This window comes from Triturus cristatus, chromosome 10 (genome assembly GCF_964204655.1).
Source record: "Triturus cristatus chromosome 10, aTriCri1.1, whole genome shotgun sequence".
Classification (NCBI taxonomy): domain Eukaryota; kingdom Metazoa; phylum Chordata; class Amphibia; order Caudata; family Salamandridae; genus Triturus; species Triturus cristatus.
The window spans coordinates 560,416,709-560,440,268 of NC_140593.1; the positions used below are offsets into that span (position 1 = coordinate 560,416,709).

Sequence of the window (23,560 nt, forward strand, 5' to 3'; positions counted from 1 at the left end):
GTGGGGCAAAGCCCTTGCATACCTGCAGCAAGTGACACATCTAAAACAGAGCCTATCTCTTCAATGCTGAAAGTCAGATTATCCACTGATGATTCAAGAAGATGAACCTCGGAGGCATTTGTCTGGGTGCAAGAACCTAGACTCTGAAACGGCCTGAGTCCAAACTTGAGATCTGAACCCAGCTACTAGCATTTCAGAAAACCATTGAAAACTGAACTATTTTATCCAACCTTTAATTTATGTCAGCCCAAAGAGTAATCGCAGAAAATTGAACACGTCACATACCCTCTCCACTTGGATTCTAACCTTTGTGCCTATCATCATGCTATATTGTCTATTCCTTCTGACACTAAGCGCTATACAAACTCCTTAACAAATAAATAAATACAAACATCCTCTGGTGTACTATACGTACTCCATAGAGACTCTTGACTTCTATGTGGCACAATTTGAAGCTAAGGTTAAACAACATGACATAAACAATTTGGAATGTATTTGTACTCCTCAACTCAAGTGATCATTCAAGCTGTCCAGTTTCTTGCTCTCAATGTATTATATTGAATTTGTCCACACATGATCACAGAAGATCACTATTCACTTTATTGTTCGAAAAAAAAGACATAGAGTGAACAATTTCTTATTTATTTGTTGACAAAAACTGTATTCCTCAATAGGTTTATTCTTCATACTATTCACCATACACCCGATAGATCTGAAAGAGAAAGAATAACAGAATTCAGTGCTGCACTTTGGAATCAAGTTTTGATGACCTTGAAGTAAAGCGCATACAGCAGTAAACCGTCTCGACTTGGGCCCATTATCTGAATCTTGTGGTGTAGTTAGTGCTCAGTCATTTATTAATGTGGTCCACATTGTAAAGTCATCTGAGCCTCAGGTCAACAGCAAAGGATAACATCGGTCTTTGAGCAATGTGTGGGTCAGATCCAAGGAGGTGTCTTCAACCATAAGAGGGCTATCAACGTGGCCCACATGAGAAGAGGCATTTCAAAATCTTACCCTAGCCACTTGCTATTTTAACGATTCCCAATAATATAATTTGTATGTAAATTTATCTTGTGTGGCTGTTCTGAAAACTTGGCATGGCTGGATAAAATATATTATCTGTGATTTGTCAGAGATGAACCACAAACGACTTTGGTTTGATCAAACTGTTAATGCAGATTTGATCATGGCCATGGGCAAATGTACAAATGTTGGGTACCATTAGTTAATACACTGACCACAGAGATGAACAGATTAGTTATTTCCATATATAGTGTATTCGTCCTAACATAGAAATGATACATTTTGTAAAACACTGTGGGGCATATTTACAAGCCCCTATCGCCACAGAAGCGTCACTTTTCAGGATGTTGTAGATGCGATAGGGGCCTCGCCTTATTTATAAGGCGCGTTAAGTCACTTAATGTGACTGAACTCTACCTTGCAAATAAGGCACCCTTTCACGCTAAGTATAGCGGGTGGGCAATGGGTGCTGTGGTGGGCATTCTGCCACAATACCCATTGATTTTGATGCTGCCCCCTTTTTACAAGGGAAGCGTATATAAGAGGCAGCGCCAAAGTTAAGACGAGCGAAAAACCTGGTCCTAACATGGCCAAACGAAGAGAAATGCTTTATTTCTCTTTGTGGTTGCCTTTTCTATGTGTGCTGCATTGTGCAGCACACATAGAAACAAAAAAACACCATGAATGGTTGTTTATGTGCAAGAAGGTGTCCCTTCCTGCACATAAACAATCATTACAAAAATGACAATTTGCAAGTTCTATGTGTGCTGCACAATGCAGCACAATTAGAAGTTTCAAATCGCCATTTGTGATTGTTTATGTGGAGGAAGGCGGACACCTTCCTGCACTTAAACAATAATTCCCTCAAATCAGGCACCCTTGCACTATGGTGCAAGGGTGCCTGTGTTGGCGCTAGGCAGCTTAATTTAGCACCAGCGCTAGGGAAAACGCAGGGATGTGCGGTATCTTTGTAAATACGTGCTCATCCATATGTTTTCGGAATGGCGGAGCGTGGCGTTGGCATTTTGTGCTTAGCGCCACGCTCCGCCATGCCCTTATACATATGCCCCTATCCGTTAAAGTAGATACAGAATTTGGGAGCTGTAAAAGGATGATTGCGTATGTCCACACTTTTTGGCTCTGACATACGAGTAGTCTTAGTATCTTTCCCAAAATCAATCAGCCCCAGGCTTTATTTTCTCATACGACTGTTACATCTAAATAACTGACCTTGTGTTTTAATGAAACCATTGGCCTTATTTACAACAAAGTGATGCAGCGCGGGACCACAAGCCATTGTGCTGCGCCGAGCTGCATCATTGTAGAAGCACAGGGATGCATCATATTTCCATCAATATGACGCATCCCTGTGCTTTTCCTAGCGCTGGCGCACAATTGGCTGCATGCACCAACGCAGGCACCCTTGCATCATGGTGCAAGGTTGCCTGCGTTGTGGGAATTATTGTTTTTTGTGCAGGAAGGGACACCTTCCTGTGCAAAAACAATCACAAGAGGCTTTTTCCTCTTCTATGTGTGCTGCAGAATGCAGCAAAATAGGGAAAACAAGGAGAAATAAAAGTGTTTCTCCTCATTGCACCTTCTTACTCCTCCCCTGGTGAGGCGGGGAGGCGTAGGATTCTGATGAATTCCCAGGTTTAAGAAATGTTGTAAATCTGGGGATGCGGCAGAATCCATGGGTGTTGCCTGGGAACAGAAACAGCAACACTCATGGCACGTCCTTTTCTCGCAAAGTGATGCATGAAAAAAGACCATATTTACAAGGCCTTGAAAAGACACGCAGGGGCAGCACACTGCGTTGCCAGTGCGTCAAAAAAAAAGCGAAGCACCGGTTACGTAAGAGGCTTGTAAATAAGCCCCAATATGTTTATATGTAACTGAACGGTTAGTGGTGTTAGGTCAAGGCTTTTCTAGCTGCTTAGGCCATTTAATAGAACTTTAAAGAAGTTCCAAGCTTTTCGCCCAATTTGTCTCCATTGCAGTTATTATTATGATGAGTTTGAGTCATAAAAGTGAAATGTAGCAAAGCAGGAGGCATATCAAGCAATTTGGGTGGCTTGCTCTCACGTGCGCTTGGAGGCACAATGTTGTACTTTATTTTGGGACATGGGGACCTAGGCTCAAATCCTGGCCTTGGCATTTCTAAATATCTGAAATGTGATTCAATTATTTAGGTTGATGTACATCATTAACCCCGGGCGTAGTTTGCGAAGTAGCACTACGTGTAGCTACGCGAAGTGCACTTCGCACTACGCGAGCGTCACGTAGCTTCGCAAACTGCGTAGTGCACTTTGCAAGATGCTGTTCGCACTGATTGCACCGTGCCGGATTTTTGTCCGCACTGTGCAATCAGTGCAAACTGCATCTTGCACAGTGCAAGCGGTCGTTTTCTGCCTCTCGAGTAGATTTCTACTCGAGCAGCAGCTTTCTCAACGCGGACTGGTAGTTTCTCATCGCGAGCGGTCGCGAGCATACGCGACCACTCGCAATGAGAAACCTGACCTCCCCGCGTTGAGGAGCTCGCCAGGAGGTTTATTTTCCAAGCTCGCGATCGGCAACTTGATGTTGCTGATCGCGAACGAGGAAAAAGTCTCGCCGGGATGTCATTTTGCTTGCTCGCGGTCGCCAACTTGACGTTGGGGACCACGGAGCAAGCAAAAAATGACCGCCGCACTACGCTACGCGTGTTTGCACTGTGCTATGTGCAGTTCGCGTAGTGTAAAGTAGCGCAAACTTCGCAAACTACGCGAGCGTAGCGTAGTGCTTTGCCCAGCCTTATACATCATCTTGTTTATTCATCTAGAACGCGTCTTAAATGTGCAACACTCTGTTGCTACCTAGTTAGGTTTCCACTCTAAAAAACACATACAACACCAAATATTGTCCATTTCTAAATAGTTCCGTTTCAGCTTTCCTCTCTTGATTTTTTTATTCCTCAAATATTTAGAACAGTGTATACAAGTTTGATACTTTACAGAAGTGTTTCATAAATGTATTATTTGGTACTCTCCATCACATTAAGAATAAACCCTCCTTTAATTTACCTCGTAAATCCAGTCCGTGTAGGCGGAGACCCTGGTGAAAACGGTCGGCTTCTGATAAGTGTTGCAAAAAGGCACCACTGCGTAGCTCGCGATCCCGTGAACTTGCCACATACCGTTAACGAAGCAGCTCAGAGGTCCGCCTGAATCACCCTGAAGAAAGAAAAGAGAAACTGGTAACGTATTCTTCTAGTCCTAAAAAAAAGTGTGGCAGTTTGATTCTAGCCGGTGACGTCATACCTTAAATAAAAGCTCACCTGTGGATGCTGCACGTTTCATCAGAAGACCTTAAAGCATCAACATTGAAAAGATTCACAAATTTAAATGTAAATTGTTTTAAGTAAGATTCACCCAATCCTATTTAGGACTTGCCCCTTGCCAGTTTCAGATGTAATTCAAAAATATAAACATTGCAAAATGTTAACATACACCTAGATAGACGGCTTTTTAGTCGGCCCCTATTATCCACTCTTCTGTTCAAATGTCATTCACATTTGGCTAATAGCCACAACAACATATGCCATGGGCTGCTTTGTATTCAGCCTGCTCGCATGTGCACATACATAGAAAAAACATAGGGGCATATTTACTAAAAAATGTCAGAGCGCGGTGTTACGCCAAATTTGGCAATGCCATGCTGCGACATTTTTAAACACAGGGATGTGCCGAATGCACAATAATACAGTGCACCTCTGCGTTTTCCCTAGCGCTGGCGCAAAGAAGCTGCCTAGCGCCAGCACAGGTACCCTTTTGCAGTGTTGCAAGGGTGCCTGCGCAGCAGGGGCAATTGTTTATTTGCAGGAAAGGACACCTTCCTGCACATAAACAATCAATAATAGAGGTTTGCTATTTCTATAAGAGCAAAAAACGAGGAAATATTACAAATTTCTCCTTGTTTCTCCATTCTAAGACCAGGTATTCCCTGGCCTTAGTTTTAGGCATCAAAAAGCAATGGGTGTTGCAGTGGAAAGCCCTCTGCAACACCCATTGCATGTCCCTTTGCCACAGCAGACTGTGGCAAAAAGGGCCATATTTACAAGGTGGCGGTAAGCCACATTAAGTGGCTTAGCGCCACCTTGTAAATATGGGGAATAGCGCAACGCCACCGGAGCGTCAGAAAAAGTGACGCTCCAGTGGCATTAGGGGCTTGTAAATATGCCCCATACCGTGCTTCGGAACCAGAGCGGCTGGGCCAAGTGCTGCATTGGTTCATGTTTATTTCTTTTTTTTTTTAACACTTTTGCCAGCTTTCAACTGCACCATTTATACTTTTATTTACTTTTATCTTTTAATGATTATTGCATAGGGCTTCAAAAAACATTGCATGATTGCCACGGCTTTTCCAATGTTTCTTTTCATAATGAAATTGTTTTCATGATTCTCAAGTCATTGTGTATCATTAGACAGTATTTTTTTAAAATAATGCACTTTTGCTTTCAGGGTGACAGTTTGTCAGTTTTTACAATACATTCTTTAATACTGTCAAGAACTAGCTACTTAACTTCGATAATGATCATTGTGATGGATACTCTGTTTACCTGTAGATTCCTCACCTCTAGAGTCTCCTCCAAGTGCCAGACTGGATTCACAAAATGTAAATAGCTCTGCTGCACCAACAGGCGATGCCATGGAGCTGACTGAACTCTGGAATCCTCCCGGGCCATGACGTCAAGGAGCCAGGTATGGTGCTGCCCCAGGCTGAGGACAATTTCTTGTCCTTTTTTCCAGGCCCTCAGATACGGAGAGTGGCTTACGAGACTGACAGAAAATGCAGGGGCAGATTTACAAGCCCCTTGCGCCACTTTTGCATCACTTTTCCCATGTTAAAAATGACGCAAAAGTGGCGCAAGGGGCTTGTAAATCTGCCCCGCAGTGTCTAAAAACGAACTTGAGCCAAGTATTGTGCAACTCCCTCCTCCTTCCCCGCACCCCACCCCTGACACTGATGTCAATTTCCTGTCCTTTTTTCCAGGACCTCAGAGACAGAGAAGTAGTTTACCAGATTGAATAGAAATACAGGGGCAGATTTATAAGCCCTGTGCGTCACTTTTGCGCCGCCGTTGCGTCACTTTTGTGACGCATCGGCGGCGCAAAGCCAGCGCCATGCTGCGGCAGATTTACAACGTGACGCATCTAGGGAGATGCGTCACGTTGTGAAGCTTGCGCCACATGTGGGTGTACCTGCAATGGGGGGGGGGGGGCGTTCCGGCGCAGGAACGCCTCCGAAAAGTGGCTGAGTGAAATCTACAAGATTTCACTCAGTCACGTTTCCGGCCATGCTGCGTCAAATCCCTGCGCCTGCTTGAAGCAGGCGTAAGGATTGACGCAGCATGTTAGGGATAGGGGCACCCCGAGCCTTGCTGGAGCTGCATTGCGGTTGCGACGCAACTCCAGCAATGCGCCAACCTTACGCCGGCAGATGCGTCACGCATCTGCTTGTCCTTGTGCCACGATGCACCGCATTGTAAATGCGGCGCATCTGCGGTGGCGCAATGGCAAACTTGCGTGACGCATCTTCCCTGGAGCATCCCTGCTGATTTGCAGGGATGCGCCAGGGAACATAAATCTGCCCCACAGTGTGCAAAAACTAATTTGAGACCTTAATAAAAACCACAAGACTTGCTCTTCAAAACAGGTAGGTGTGCAGGTTTACTGAGGAATCCCTCACAAGATAAAGTGTCCCTCAAGACAGCCATTGCTGAAGCTAGGCAAGTTGGTTTTCTAGTACATACATCTACCTCCAGATTTCTCACCTCTTGAATCTATACTTGCAACATAGATCTGACAAAATGGGGATCACTGAGGGCTTCAAAGTTCAGAAAATAATGCCTGGTGAAGGTGAGAATTGAAGCCCATGCTGCAGTTTGGATGGTGTCCAATAAGAGATTGCCAAGAGGCAACGCCATAGAAGTAGCCGTAACCCTGTTGAATTTAGCCTTGAATGGCTCGGGAGGCTCCTGTTGGCAAGAACTTTGCATATCTTGATTCCTAGAATGATCCAGAAGGAAAATATCCACTTCTGAATCGCTTTGCCTTTCAGTGTATCCCAAAACATGTTTTGACTGTATCTGTATATCAAGGTTTTACCCATGGCTGTGGCTGTATCTGTCTATCAAGAATGAACCGAGGAGACTTCAATCTCTCTATTTTAGAGAGAATAATTAGTTTTCTGTATAGTAGTTTGCAAAGTGAAGTATTTCTGTGGATATAATTAGTTTGTCTCAAGACTACAAAGGAAAAGTTTCAAGGTAGATTACACTTGGGAAAATCTTTTATAATTAACGTAATTACGTGTAACTAGTAAAACTGTATGAATTATTAAATACAGTAAGCAGACTGTGGCTCCCCACTAACTTGTGTATTTAAATTATGTAACTTACCAGTCAGTTGGGTCACTGACTCCATGGGTGGGAGCCAAGCACAGGGCCGTTTACATCTGTAACCCATAACATAAGACAATCCCAAAAAAGTTGGTCGTTATCCTGAAATGTGCAGGTCCTGTTAATGGAGAAACCAAGAGCTCTGTGGGCGTTCACACAGTGATGCCTCCCATCCTCACTGAGTAGAGGAGGCAGATAGGATATCAACAAGTGATGGAATGGTCCACATGATATGGAGTAACCAATTTAGAAAGGAAGGAAGCCTTACTCCACAGGAAGAGCTTGTCTGGAAAACATTAAGTGAGAGGAAGGCACACAGATGATGCTTCCAGCTCGCTAACACAACAAACCGAGGTAATGACGTTCAGAAAAACTGTCTTTAGAGTAGTCAGCCTCAAGGGGCAGCTGTGTATAGGCTCAATAGATTAACTTATCAGAAAGGTTAGCAAAAGATAAAGGTCCCAATGTGGCATGACAAACAGCATAGGGGAAAACAAATATGTCCGCCCCTTAAAAAAGAACACATTTCAGGATATCAGTAGAAGATTTAAACAACAACATCTGTGAAGGCAAACAAAAGCTCAATGGGCCAACAAATCAACCTTAACTGTGATCACAGCAAAGCCTTGCAGCACAAAGGATAAATTAAAGCTCAACATATCTGAAAGTTCTGCACATGAGGGCAACAAGATGACATGAAGAAATAAACCACGTCCACAGGCAGACCTGCAAAACACTGATCAGAGGGCAATGAGTGTTCCCATGAGTGGTGAATAGGTGTGCCCCAGAGAGTGAATATGGATTAAACCATCCATGGTGAGAAATGCTACTCTTGATCAGCAAGATCAGATTAACTGATATCATCTGCCCAAATATTCAATGAGTCAACCAGATGATATACGACCAGCCAGACATTGTATGACTGTGCCCAAGAACATAGGTTCATGGCCATCAGACACAGGGTTTATGAGTCCAAGCCACCCTTTTTGGTAATGCACCGCATCACTGTTTTATTGTCCTTCAGGATCTGAACTGACAAACTGCAGATGCAGGCAGGCACACATAGAGGGGCAGAAAGGAAAAGACACACAGATGATGGACGGACTGCAGAGAAAATCAAACATTCACCCACAGTCAATAGATCTGGGTTTCATCCCTTGTTCTTTTGCTCACCATGCCACCCTAGTTTAGACCCAACCATATCCAAATCAGTCTTGACCCTGTGCCTCATGGGAACAGTCCAGCCCAAACTGTCAAGCCCGGTCCTCTCTGGACCCTAAACAAGCATCCTGGGACTGGTTTCGGGGAATCAACCCTCATTAGCTAGGCTAGCTTGAATCCAGTGACACAGTGAGCCCGGGACCCACGCCTGGGCACACCTGGCGCACTTAGGGCCAGAAAGCAAAAGACACACAGATGATGGATGGAATGCAGAGCAAATCAAACATTCACCCCCAGTCAATAGATCTGGGTTAAATCCATTGTTCTTTTGCTCACCATGCCACCCCAGTTAATACCCACCCATATGCAAATCAGTCTTGACTTTGTGCCTCATGGGAACAGTCCAGCCCGAACTTAGGTTGAGAAAGCAAAAGACACACAGATGATGGACGGAATGCAGAGCAAATTAAACATTCATCCCGAGTCAATAGATCTGTAGTCTTCAAGCCACTTGAATAGCAGATTGTAATCCAATGATTCTCCCCTGTGGGCTTCAGTCTCTGAACCATTTAAGCAGAGGTATCCTTCCTTCATCTAAAGATATGCGTGCATCCTTAAACTGGTTCTGTTTTTGTAACAAACTTTGCAGTTGCCCAACCAGGTATTAAGTTGGATGCCTTCCAAAAATATTTGGAACTGTAAATTGTGTTTAGACATTACATGTGCCATCAGTTTCATGTAAATATTGAGTAGGAGTGACAAGACTGGTGACAGTATTTCACTTTGAAAGAGGCAGGACCAAATGTAATTTGCTGGCTATGAAAAATTCGACCTTGAAATAGGCCAAGTTTGCAGAACAGGTATGTCCACTCAGACCTCTCTTCCTTGTTTGATGTTTCTGCCTGAACTGAAGTGGAAAGATGTGTACTACATTGTGGGGCGAGGGCTGGATACAAAGGGATGTTCTGCATTATCCGGATGGGTAGTGCATGTTTGTTTTACCCTCATGTTTGATCTATGACTTTCCAGGATGTGAATATTTTAGTCATAGTGAGACAGGTGTTTTGTGAGGTGTATGGATCATAATTATGCCTGTTTTGTATTGGCATATTGTGAATTTCTTTCTACTCATAGAGCTCTGCACACATAGGTAGAGGAAGGGAAGGACGAGAGACAGGTTTCTTTTCTGTCTCTCTTTAGGAGGTAAGGACTATACCCCTAGGACTGAGATCAAGATCTGCTAAGCCCTGCTGAAGAACGGCATAGATTACCTGGAGAACTGACAATTTATCTTTACAAAGCCAGTGTCTTGCATCCAGTTGTGTAATGTACTTGATATATTTAAAATCAGTAAGTCTGACCAAAATCTGGGACTCTGCATTGCTGCCTAATCTGACCTGAGAGTCCTGATCCTCTCGAAAGGTGTGCTCGAGAATGAACATTTATCACAGATCCAAGGCTGGTGTTTGGACCATATCATCAGTCCAATTGTTTCTTGGTGACCCATAATCTGCACGACCCCAGTACCCTGAACAAAGAATGTTGAGCACTGCAGTCAACGAAGATGTATGGTAGATGCCATCATTGGCCTCTCTGGTGACTCATTTCTCACTGTGAGCCCCTGTACATGGCCAAACCCAACTGGGAACAACCAGGCAACAAGTGTAGGAAGCCAAAGAAGATGTCTCGACCCCCTGGAGTCACTGTGATTGTCGCTGAGTACTGCACTGCAACTATGAGCTTCATCCTGCACCAGAGGGCCTTCAACAGCTGTCTCCCAAGAAGGAATATCAAATGCTTGCATCACCCATGAAGGTCTCTGACATTGTGCAGCACTTGCACCACCACTCTTGATCCATGTGGTGACGTTGTCAATGCCTACCTCGTTCCATAAATGATGGACCACCTATTGACACAAGAAGAGCATTGTCAGACTACAAATGACAACCACAGACACTCCAGAAGAGTAAAACCTTGTTGGTATGTGATTGCGTTCCAATAGGGGCATGGCCATCCACAGAGAGGAGGCAGCAAAAGGGATTCCATTTACTCCCCAGACCTGCTAGAATTGAGCTGCGGATTACCTCTCACGCACAGACACGCACTGTTGAAGACCTCACAGCTGAGGTTCAAGATCGTGCTCACCTGATAACACTGGGGCCTTGGTCTGTTCCCAGCTGATGAGTACGGAAATTTCCCTTTATCTAAGATGGCAGTCAGCAGAGCCCTCATGCTTGACTGCTGAGCTCTGAGACGCGGTTCCTCTCATCAGCTGACGTCAAGCGCTCCTGCACGACGCTGCAGAACGGTTCTCTGCAGAGTGAACAAAGCCGCAGAGCCGCTGTGTCCCCCGACATACCCATCGAGAAAGTTTGCCTGGGAGGTTAATTACGGCCCATGGCGGCAGATAGGACACACTGGACGTGCAGCTACGGTGGCCCCACATTTGAAGGCTACTGGGAGAGTTACTGGGCCCCTTTGCCAAGCACAAGGACTTTCTGGAACTCGGAGGGTGCATACTCCCATGGAGACGCAATTCGCAGTGTCTAATCGAAACAAAGTAAAGGCAGAGGCACAAAAGCAGAATCTCCAGGTTCTGGCAGCGGTACATTGTGGGGGGGGGGGGGCACAGGGCAGCTCAACTGACCCACAGTAGGTGGGCCCAGCGTGCAAGGAGTGGCGGGTGGACTCAACTTATGAGACAGGGGGAGCTCATTCGTCCCAACGTAATGCGACAACAACACTCCAAGCAGACTGGTTATCCCCAAGCCACCCCAGTCATACCAAAGCAACTTAAAAAAGCATCAGGTTCTAGAGAGAAGAGGATACTTGCAAGTGCGAACGTATCATCTATTGTGGAAATACAGCTGGCGGGCATGGCGGAATCTGCCCATTCATCATATTCAACAAGGGAGGGAACCTTTTTGGAGGAAGAGGGAGCAGGGCAGCTAATGATCCATTCCAGGTGCAACCTCTTCCATTAAGTCAGCAAACCCCCTCCCCAATTGCTGCAGTACCTTCTGCGTCTATTACTACATCAGGGATATCCAACGATTAGCCTCTGTTCCAAAGATTTACTCCCAAAATAGGCCCAGTGCAGATGGAAACTGTCCTAAGCTCGCAAGAACCACCAAAGTTGACCCAGATTCAAGCAATACCGATATCAGACTTACCAGAAGCAGGATGGTTGTTAAGTGCCACAGGACTGGCATGCACTCCCGAAGCAATATATATAGGTCAAGGTGCAGCTCAAGACAAGCAACAAGTTCCACATCAGAAAGAAATAATATAGGAGACATCACTGGGACTGGACAATGCAGAGTTCCACCTAGATTCTGCTTCTGAGATGCTGCGACCATTACTGGAAGTGATTTTAATGGAGATTTGGGGGCTGAAAACACAGCAAGCGATTTACACAGCAACAGTTAATCAAAGATTGTCTAGAATTGAGGATAGCCTGATACAATTGCCTAAACGTCTATTAGAGGCTGAACAAAGAATCTCTGATCTTGAAGATCGCTTTCAAAGAATGAATAAGAAAATTTTACCAGAATTAAGGAAACTGCAACTGATAGAAACTAACATGGAGATGTTGGAAAATCATTCGCGACACAGTAATTTAAGGTTTATGGTATTCCAGAAGGAAGTGAGTCACAGGGGGAGATTCAGAACGTCCCCCAGTTGATGAATTCTCTCATTAAGAAATTGATATTGCCAAACGCATCAAATGATTTATCCATTATGAGAGTACATAGGGTCCCCGCCCAGCACTCTGCAGATGCGAAATATTCACGGACAATATTAGTTAATTTTGCAGACTTCCACATTAAAGAAATTAAAGAAGGGGGGCACGAGGTTGGGGTTGCAAACAAAAAGTGAACAGGAAAGAGCAAGTGTTTTAAAATACTGGTTAGGTAGAACAGGTAAAAAAAGTGAGAGAGAGGACGCAATGCTGCGGGAACAGCTGATATAGGTCTATGGTATAGAGAATAAATGGGATGTCACAACACATTAAAATAATTTCATGTAATGTGAATGGTCTCCTTAATCCACGTAAAAGCAGTGCTCTTCTTAAATGGCTAGTATCATTAGCCCCTAAAGTATTTGTTTTGCAAGAAACTCCCTCTAGCACCAACGTTCCTAAGATTAGCCTGCAAAAGAAATACACACTTGAATACTTCTCATTGGCAACTGCAACAGTCCGGGAAGTTGGGATTTTATTATCAAATTAGATTGACTGGCAGGTTAAGGAAATAATAAGGGATAAGTGGAGGGAGATGGGTACGGATTAAGGTTAAAATTGAAGAAACAGGGCTAAATTTGGTGAATTACTAAGGCCCCATTGATGATGATATCGCAGCACTGAAACAAATTTATGATATAACAATGAAAACGGAAGGTGTCTTAAGTATCGGGCTGATTTTAATTTAATTCAAAATCTGACCCTTGAAACTTCCGACAAAACAAAACGTCAATTGAAACCTAAATCAGCAAAGCTAATAAGTGCTATAAAATCAGATTTTGCATTACCAGAGAGGCTTCTCTCAGTTTACTTGCTATTCTTCTAGATACAGGACAGCATCACAATTGGATTTTTTTCTGGTACATTGTTGGCTAATGGTAAGACAGAGATATTGGCTAATTCTTTTTCAGAACATTCAGTAGTTTCATTTACATTACTTCATGGGATTGCTCCTCAAAAGAAATCAAGATAGCAGCTTGATAAATCGTTATTGGAGGATGTCACTTGGCTAAGGGAGACCAACGTTTTTATTAAGGAATCTTTTCAACTTCATTTAGACACTGCTTCAATCTTCATGGTCTGGGTTTCATTTAAAGCTGCCTTCAGGGACAAGTTATTTCCTACAGAGCAAGTATAAGAAAACAGCGTAACCAAAAAGTTGAGGAGTTGCAGGCCGCTGTTGTTAACGCTAGACTAAAAACTTCAGAAATTTACAAACATTGGGGGATATTGAGTGAACCAAGCCAAAACAGAAATTCTTACATTTAATCTAAGTATTTCAGAGACCCCGACATGTTTACAGTGGATATCATCCTGTCCAATTAGATACCTTGGTACTCTACTAACGAAGCACTATGCAGATCTGTCCTCATTAAACTATGGAACTATTCTGGAGAAAGTAAAAAGACTACTAAATAAATAGACCCTATTGAATGTATCATTAATTGGACGGGTTTCCATGGTCAAAATGTCAGTACGTCCACTGTTTTTACTTCTTTTTAATAATCTCCTGTGAGAAGTTGGCCTGGCATATGCTGGTCACTAGTAATGGTGGCCACCTTGCACCAGCCCAATTCGACTCTTATGGTAGATAGGTTTAAGACAACCTTTTAAAGAAGGCTGTCCTAGTGGTAGCTATGGAGAGCAGCCTTCAGGCTAAGTCTCAGAGGAATGTAAAGCAGCTTGTTTGACCTTATAATCTCTTGAATAACCAAATGAAAGGACACCACACAGGTATATATATCAAATATATATGTGTTTATTTCTAGACACACTCTACTAATCTCTTTATGAGATTAGAAGCCAGGAACACATTCAAATATCAACGTTTCATGATAAGTTAAGCACAAATATTGCTGGGGCCCTCGGGGCGTACCAGACCATATACTAAAAAAGAGGTTTAGGCAAGTCGACTTGCAGAATGACAAGGCCTAGGGCCTGTAGAATCGCTGGGGCTTCACTACTGGAGCGAAAGCAGGTAAGCAACAGACCCACGGGAGACGCATGCAGTGTGTGAACACAGCCGCGGGTTCCCTATTGATTACAATGGATCAAGTCGCAGTTTGATTTTTAAAGTTTTAGGGTACTTCGAGGAAGTCTACAAGCAAGCCACTTACAAGGCAAGTATTTCGAAGGCCAACACACACTAGGGCACCGGAGTGCACGAGTGACCTCACCCAGGGAAGCCGGGTGCATAGGTATCTTTTGGTGTCGGGTCCCGTCGCTGTTTTCTATGGAGACCAAAGAAGATTTGCTGCTTGCGAAGACTGGAGAAGTGTCCGGTGGAATCCAAGGGTGGATTCGAGATGCAGATGACCTGAAAATTGAAGGGACAGTGTTCACAGTCACTTGCCAGTGACCGGGGGCCAGGAAGCTGGTTGCCCACGGAAGTCGGGTGATTTCAGGTGATCAAGGGTGTTTTGACTCTTCGCTCACGAGGTCCAGGAAGGATCGATGATGACCAGCAGCTGGATTCGGAGTGTTTCACAACTTCTGCAGCTTACTGAGGTGTCGGCAACCGGATTGGAGCCAACAAGCCTTGGCAACAGCAAGTCTTGTGGAAATCAAAGAAGGTCAGCGTTGCAGACAAGCAAGGTCTGAGGGACTCACCCAGCGAGGGTAAGTGAGGGCAAGCCTGGAGCAACCAGGGGAGTCCTTTGGTTTGTTCAGAAAGTCCTTGGGGGACCCACAAGCCAACGGGCAAGGGATCGCGAAGACACCTCATGAGGAAATGCTTTACAGGAGCCCACAGTCACTCGGGATGGGGTAGGCCTCTGATCTTCGGGCACAATGTGCTGGAGGCTTGGGACACAAATGGTCCAAAGCACAAGTTCGTAGAATGTCGTGGAGGGGTTTCACTTGACAATAGTGCACGGTTCCCAGGTATTGCAGTTCCTCATCACTCGTGGGGTCCACTTGCCTCAGCTTTGCTGGGGACTCACAATGGCCGTCGAGAAGTCAGGAAATCCACTTCTGGGGCTGCAGGGACTTCAGACTCCGGCAGGAGCGGGAACGTTTGCGACCGTTGATTAGAGTTTATGGTGCCTGCCAAGCAGGGAGTCACTCCTTGACTCCAAGGGAGATTCTTCCGTCTTCCAAAGGTAGTGGAACATCGATGGGCCAGGATTCTTCTTGTAAAGCATCATCCAGGGATATCTAGTTTGCAATGGCAAAGGTTTCCTATCTTATACTAAAAGAAAGGGAGGGACTAGCTTTATGACCACTCCTCTGGGAGGGTCAGGGTAGGGGGTGGTTACACCCACTTCCCTTTGTCCAGTTTCACACCCGAGCAGGGACAGGTAGCCCCTGAACCGGTTTGAGCTGGCATATGCACAGAGGAGCCTACTGCTCCCCCAGTGCAGGACTTCAAAGCACTCTAGCAGTGCACCCACCCAGCCCCAATACACTAAATCCTATCTGGAAGGTGGTGACACCTCCCTGTGACAGGATGCCTATTGTTGGGCCTCCTCCACTGCGAGTTTCAGTCAGCAGCAGGAGGGCAGCCCAGTGTCTGTGCTGGTGGCATCCATTTTGTGATGCCAGGGCTCTTTCAGATTTCTACCGTGTTACCACAGTAGGTACATGTCGTCCCCTCTAGAAGGGTGGAATCATACTCCCACATCATGGACTGATGTGGGGGTATGATTCCAAGTTCTTTGACACCAAACACGACATGCTTTGATGCAGTCATTCCAAAGTTGGTACAAAAAAACAATGGTCCTGGACCTATATTTCAATTGAATAGATCAAAGATTCTCATTTAACATATTATTGAGTAAAGCAATAAACATAGAAAATCAATATCAAAAATGTCAACATAAAAAGTGCAACAAAAAGACCATGACCTGGATCACCATATATTTATTTAAAAAGATTAGGTGAAAACCAGACAGTATATAATACAAAGTAGCAATTTGATTGCGATTCCCAGTCACTATAGAAGGTCGTGTAATCGAATTACTCCGGGGGTTTAAACAAGCGCGTGAATCGCAATCGCAATCATCTCCTTTGGTTCACCGGGGTGCATTTATTGAAACCAAGTGTGAAGATTACGGTTGGAGACGAATACCCCCATATTGGAAACCATGGACTCATGTTCTCACCTGTGCTTGATGGGTTGCCCAGTGTAGTCCTGATGAAGATCCGCCCGGCCGAGGAACTAATTACCCTGTCGGCCATAAGTCAGATCGAAACGTCGACGCCCAATTAACCTAACCTGGACCCTCTGGCCTTTTTCACGTGCTTCCCTAGAATTGATTTCTAGTCCGAACTGATATAATAATATTGTGTGAATATAATTGGCAAAAAACAACTACCTGAACAAGTCAAGTAGACAAAAACCTAACCAGAAAAAACAGGTGTTCCAGAAGTCAATTTGATCCTGAAGAGCACCGATTGGAAAGAAAGGGAAGAATTTTCTCTTTCTTTAGTCCCCTCACTCACCAGGGTTTCCCCACGGTGAAATGCTTCATCATAGGGGTCCTCCCAGTCCTCTACGGACTGGGGCGTGCTACGACTTGCGATGTTACGTAGGAGCACTAAAAATTTGTGGACTATGTGTAGTGTAAGTCAAAGAGTGGTGGAGTGGGATTATTAAAATAATCAGCTAGTGGGCCAAGAATAAACTTTATTAGTGCTCTAAGCTGAAAAAGATTAAAAACGGGGTAATATGCCGAGGAAACCTAACTATAATGGAAAGGTGTGCCTAGCATATGATCTGGTCAACTAGTTTCGAGCTTCCCCAGCTCTTCGTCAGGACTACACTGGGACCAGCCCAGTGTCGAGAAACTTGCCACTCCTAGTTAACCTGAATCAGGTGCAATAAGTGTAATGCCGTAATTGTAAGGCATGCGTTTTAAAATACATACGTAATGTACGTCAGCAAATAGTCTGTAGGATATAAAACGAAAGTTAATGAGGAAAAATATCTGATAATAACATTTACAGCGTGCAGCTGTGGGAAACCCTATTCCCCTTTTTTTACTTACTGTCTGACTTTCTTTCACACAATCCACACCTCTAGTAAAATATCACTATGACCGAGATAACAGGCCTCACCTACTCTCAAGAAGAGGTAGACAGAATCATAGCATCCATGCTTCCCCTGGCTGGGACCAGTACCAGGGACTCCAATGAAGCTAGCCAGTGTTGGGATGAGTTGACAGAACTAAAACGCGAACAAATTAAAACCCTAATACATGGGATCATGATGACTGAATATGTTAGAGCCAACATGGCCCCACGTGGCCTCATAGTCAGAAATGAACCGTTCATTTTTCAAAATGATAAACTATTCAAAAAAGATTGGTCGCTAATATCCTGGCATTGCACCAGAGATTGGCTTGTGCTAATTATAAAAACTGCAGCACGCCTCTCTGAAGAAATGAAAATCAACATTCATGACCTGGAGATACGCCTCAAAACATATCAGAGTACAGCTGAATTGAAGAAAAGACTTGAAGAACTAAATAAAACCATGACCGAGTTTGAAATAAGTCTGAAGGACACCAAATATGTAAAACTGCGCAAAGACCAGCAAAATTTCTCTCTGGAGAAAGTATATCCATATTCGAGAGATGATTACGTTCCCACTAATCGCAACCCAGGTTACAACACTGACAGCGATGGATCCGACACAGGGTCAGATTTCTCAGACACTGGCAGGAACTACAACCCAAATAACCGAAACAGATGATCAAGAGGAGGACGTCAGAGAAACAGAGGTGGTCCTAGTTTCGGTTGGCCTCCTTATCAGAACATGCCACCATATGCCCCACCTCCACAGTTTTTCTATGGACCACCTCCTTTCCATCAATCTTTCCAACCTCAACCATACCCGTACTGGGATGGACCACAACATCAGGAACAAAATCAGTCTTTTTTAGGGAGAAGAAAGACTCCAAGAAGAGGAAAAACCAGACAAGGCCAACAAGTACAGTGGGCCCAGCCACTAGAGATGACGAGGACCCATACACGGAGCATGGGACCACCGAACATGCCCTCAACGAGTCACAACCAAGTCTAGCAGTAAACCTATCCAGTATAACCATCACACCCATACAAAAAATTGTTTTGGAGAAAGGATTAGGATTTGTCCCCACAGCATCATTGGACAAATTCAAGCTGATATGCGAATTAAAAGAGTTTATTCGCAAGATTAAACTTGAAGTTTTCTTCAAAGACAAAGAACCTAGTGATAACATCACCACTGATACGGGACTACACAAAAAATCTAATTTCACCCCCCCACCACATAACCTTCCTATTGAACTATTAGCTTTTGAGAAAGCGGTTATGAAAGAGGTGACAGAGATAGACCCAAGAACCATAAAAGTCTTTCACAACACAAGCAAAATCGAGTTGGAGGCGATTCACCAACTATCCAACAACAAAGACCTAACTATAAAGCCAGCCGACAAAGGGGGAGCTATCGTCCTACAAAATACGACTGACTATCAAAGAGAATGCCTACGCCTGCTGGGCGACGAACGGAACTATCTGGCAATACAACGGGATCCCACCGAACGCCTGCGGATAGAGATCGCGAGCCTAGTGGAAGAATCCCTGACCAATGACTGGATCAGTAAAAAAGAAGCGGATTTCTTAGAAAATAAGAAACCTATAATCCCCTATTTTTACACGATCCCCAAAATACATAAATCCATGGAGGCACCCCCAGGAAGACCCATAGTATCAGGGATCGGTTCCATCTTGGAACCCTTGTCTAAGTTCGCAGACGCTTTCTTGAGACCCCTGGTTCAGGCTACCGAAACCTACCTACAAGACACCAAAGCAGTCCTTTGTTTAATCCAGGACCTTGAATTCAACCCCATAACTAACATACTGATTAGTTTAGATGTAGAGAGCCTTTACACCAGTCTCCCACACAAGGATACCTTAGATATCCTGGAGGAGGTACTCTATCTAAACGATTGGGGTTACCATACACCTAGACATGTGGTCCTGGAGTGTTGTCGCCTGGCATTGACTGAGAATTTCTTCCAGTTTGATGATTCCCTGTACAAACAAACCCACGGTACTAGCATGGGAAGCACATTTGCGCCGAGTGTGGCAGGGTTATATGTACACCATTTGGAGAAGCAGAACATCCTCCACGAACACAACCCACACATTAAACACATTAAACTATGGAAGAGGTACATAGACGATGTGTTGCTGATCTGGGAAGGGAATGAACAAGAAGCTGAAAATTTCCTAATCTGGCTTAACCAACAAGACCCCTTCCTGAAATTCACTTTTACAATGAGCAGATCTAAGATGGTCTTCTTAGACCTTAACATATCAGCACATGACGGATATCTCATCAGTACCACACATTTTAAACCCACAGCAAGGAATTGCCTACTTGTATATGACAGTTTCCACCCACGAAGCCTAAAAGACAACCTTCCGTTTGGCCAATTTTTGCGCCTCAGACGAAACTGTACGACGAGGCAAGATTATAACATCCAAGCAAAAGAACTATCAGAAAAACTGATACAACGTCAATACCCACAACATCTTGTGTCCAGAGCCAGAAAAAGAGCCCTTAACAACAACAGGGAGGCTCTGTTGGAAACAAAAACTGTGACCACACAAAATGAGCCACGAAAGCAAATTTGCATTACCACATACAATATTGCATCCAATTTGGTTAGTAACATAATCAAGAAACACTGGCGTATCCTGAATAGTGGAGGTTTAGACCTACAGAAACCTATGTTCAGTCATCGTAAAGCCAAAACTCTGAGGGACTATCTTGTCCATACACGTCCCACCTCGACGAAAACTATAGGCCCCCAACGTCTGCTCCATCCTTTACCTGAGGGCCATTTCCCGTGTGGTAATTGTAGTGTTTGTCACCTCACCAAAGTGACCAAGACAGTGACATGCAATAATGGAATGACATGGAACCTTCGGTCTTTCACTAACTGCAACACTACAGGGGTAGTTTACTTGATCACCTGCGTTTGCAATTTTCACTACGTAGGGATGACCACGAGGAAAGTAAACACCCGAATGATTGAACACCGGAGCAATTTCAGGTGCAAACGCGATAACACCAAGATGACAACTCATTTTCTGGAAAAACGACACACACCAAATTACTTCAATTGGGTCATTTTGGAGCACGTCAACAATCACCCCAACATGGAAAAACAACTACACGAAAAAGAACAACGCTGGGTGTTTAAACTACGCTCAGACAACAAGGGTCTAAATGATGATATACCCTGGAGCCAGTTTGCTTGACTATCCCTCCCCTCTGGTGAATTCGCCTAACATACCATACACATCTACCCTGTTGGGCCCTGTGAAACCATGTCTATCAATTTTCTGTTATCAATTCTCTTTCACCAACTACAGATTCGCCTAGTAATTGGGAATAAACCGCACTACTAATTCTAGCCTGTTTAACTAATCACCGACGTGTAACTGTCGGCATTTTGAATAAAGTTTTGTAAAACTTTTTTTACATACAAAACATTGTAAAGAGAACGCCCTGTTAACAAATATTTTTCCTGCTTGGGGCCTTTTGGTGACTAGAGCTGGTGCTATTACCAACACTGGTCTCCACTGAATGATCGTCATATAGTTTTAATACATTTAATAATGTTTTTTACTTCAATTACTCCGTCTCCCTATCCAAGATGGCGGCTCCACTCGCGTACCGGCACCGGAGCCTTTCTCGCTTTCTCTTGCTTTCCTTTGCAGGCGCGCTTGTTGATAAAACAGCTCGGCAGCGGGGACACGCCAGATTGCGGTCCGTGAGGTTTGGCTCCAAATAGGTATTACCGAATGTGGGGTTCGACGTACAAGTAAGTGCTTCCAGAGGAGTTAGATCTCCATACCTGTACGTTACGAGGTGACACTTTTTTCATCTCTTTTTCACCCCGTAGGGCGAACCTTCATTACGGAGCACGCCATTACCCTAATGATCTCAATTACTACCCTCTCCTAGATGTACGAGATCGCCACATCCCCTCCGTTGACCATGAACCACAGTGTTGCTTGTTACTAAGTATGTTATGTGTTTTCTTTGTTGTATGTTTGTGTGTATGTCAAGTCAGACTTGTCAGTGTTATGAATTTCATTACACTTTTTTCAGCACTTCGCCGGCATGGAGTGAATAATTATATCTCTTCTTCACATAGCGGCACATCAGAAAGAAAAGTGTGCGGACACTTGGGTGTAGTGTGCTCACGATTAACATTGATTACAGTACTTATTATCAGATATTTTTCCTCATTAACTTTCGTTTTATATCCTACAGACTATTTGCTGACGTACATTACGTATGTATTTTAAAACGCATGCCTTACAATTACGGCATTACACTTATTGCACCTGATTCAGGTTAACTAGGAGTGGCAAGTTTCTCGACACTGGGCTGGTCCCAGTGTAGTCCTGACGAAGAGCTGGGGAAGCTCGAAACTAGTTGACCAGATCATATGCTAGGCACACCTTTCCATTATAGTTAGGTTTCCTCGGCATATTACCCCGTTTTTAATCTTTTTCAGCTTAGAGCACTAATAAAGTTTATTCTTGGCCCACTAGCTGATTATTTTAATTATCCCACTCCACCACTCTTTCACTTACACTACACATAGTCCACAAATTTTTAGTGCTCCTATGTAACATCGCAAGTCGTAACACGCCCCAGTCCGTAGAGGACTGGGAGGACCCCTATGATGAAGCATGTCACCGTGGGGAAACCCTGGTGAGTGAGGGGACTAAAGAAAGAGAAAATTCTTCCCTTTCTTTCCAATCGGTGCTCTTCAGGATCAAATTGACTTCGGGAACACCTGTTTTTTCTGGTTAGGTTTTTGTCTACTTGACTTGTTCAGGTAGTTTTTTTTTGGAGATTGTATTCGTGGAGGGTAAACCTAACCTGTAACCTCTACTTCCCCCTCGTTTTTTTTGGGTGAATATAATTGGGCCAGGTTACCCAAGGACGGTGACTTACAACCGGTTCCGCTGTTTTTTGTTTTGACATATTGAAACTTTTCATATATTCTTGCTGAAATATCTCTCTTTACCACGTCACTCTTGAGCACTCTGTTTCACTGCACGTCTCCCTCTGGAGCAACCTTTTTCAAATTGCTACTTTGTATTATATACTGTCTGGTTTTCACCTAATCTTTTTAAATAAATATATGGTGATCCAGGTCATGGTCTTTTTGTTGCACTTTTTATGTTGACATTTTTGATATTGATTTTCTATGTTTATTGCTTTACTCAATAATATGTTAAATGAGAATCTTTGATCTATTCAATTGAAATATAGGTCCAGGACCATTGTTTTTTGTACCATATAATACCCAGGTCCTTGATTACTTTGGGTTACCCCGTTCTTTATAATGGTCATTCCAAAGTTAGCATTTATAATGCACTTAAGAGTATATGGTTTAACCGCATCCACAAACAGCCACGGAGAGTAGACTCTGCCAGCTGCAGAGGGGCCCTGCTCAGGCAGAGGCACCCCCTCACATTATATACCAAGCACCCTGCCCTCAGGATTGATAGGGCCTGCCATAGGGGTGGCTGATAGGTTTATATGTGTGTGTATGGTGAGATATAGGAACCTATACCTCAGTGAGGAGTGCTAACACTACCTCAACCAGGCTGCAGTAACAGGCCTGTGGTGTCAGATTGAGTCTGCTTCCTAGGGGTGGCATAATACATGCTTCAGCCCCTGGTAGGCCTGTGAAGTACCTATGCCCTTGGTACCTAGGGTACCATACACTAGGGGCTCATAAGGTACCACAGTATCCAATCACTATTGCATCTAGTATGCACTCAAAGTTGTTTAGAGAGAACAGAGACACTGGGGCCCTGCTTAGCAGGGACCCAGCCAGACTATAGCCAGAAACCAGTGTTACCATCAGAAAAAAAAGTGGGAGCAACATAAGTGCAGATCCTACTCCTACATCTCCCCTTGAAAATTCCTAGCTCTTATTTTAAAGAGCTGGATGAAATGATTCGGAATTTTGTTTGGCATAATAAACAACCCAGTATAAAATTAGCTACAGTGCAATTCGATTTAGCTCAAGGGGATTAGCATTACCACATTTTGCGAAATATTATCAGGCCTCCCTGGTTTAATTTGTTAACAAAAGTAGGTGAACCAAATTCAGTTTATGATAATTGTCTTTTGAATCATATTATAAGGGAGAGTGCAATTAAACTAA

At 44.0% G+C, this 23,560-nt stretch overlaps 1 protein-coding gene across 1 annotated transcript in view; it reads right to left on the reverse strand.

Moving 5' to 3' along the window:
* Positions 1-577: 577 nt before the first annotated feature.
* The window catches only part of LOC146789736 (elastase-1-like), a 169,988-nt gene continuing 147,005 nt past the window's right edge, over positions 578-23,560 (reverse strand). The window contains exons 7-8 of the mRNA XM_085632062.1: positions 4,089-4,238; positions 578-712 (exon numbers count right to left, since the gene is read on the reverse strand). Coding sequence (XP_085488188.1) covers positions 689-712; positions 4,089-4,238 — 174 coding nt within the window. The 3' untranslated portion in view covers positions 578-688. The remainder of the gene's footprint in view (positions 713-4,088; positions 4,239-23,560) is intronic.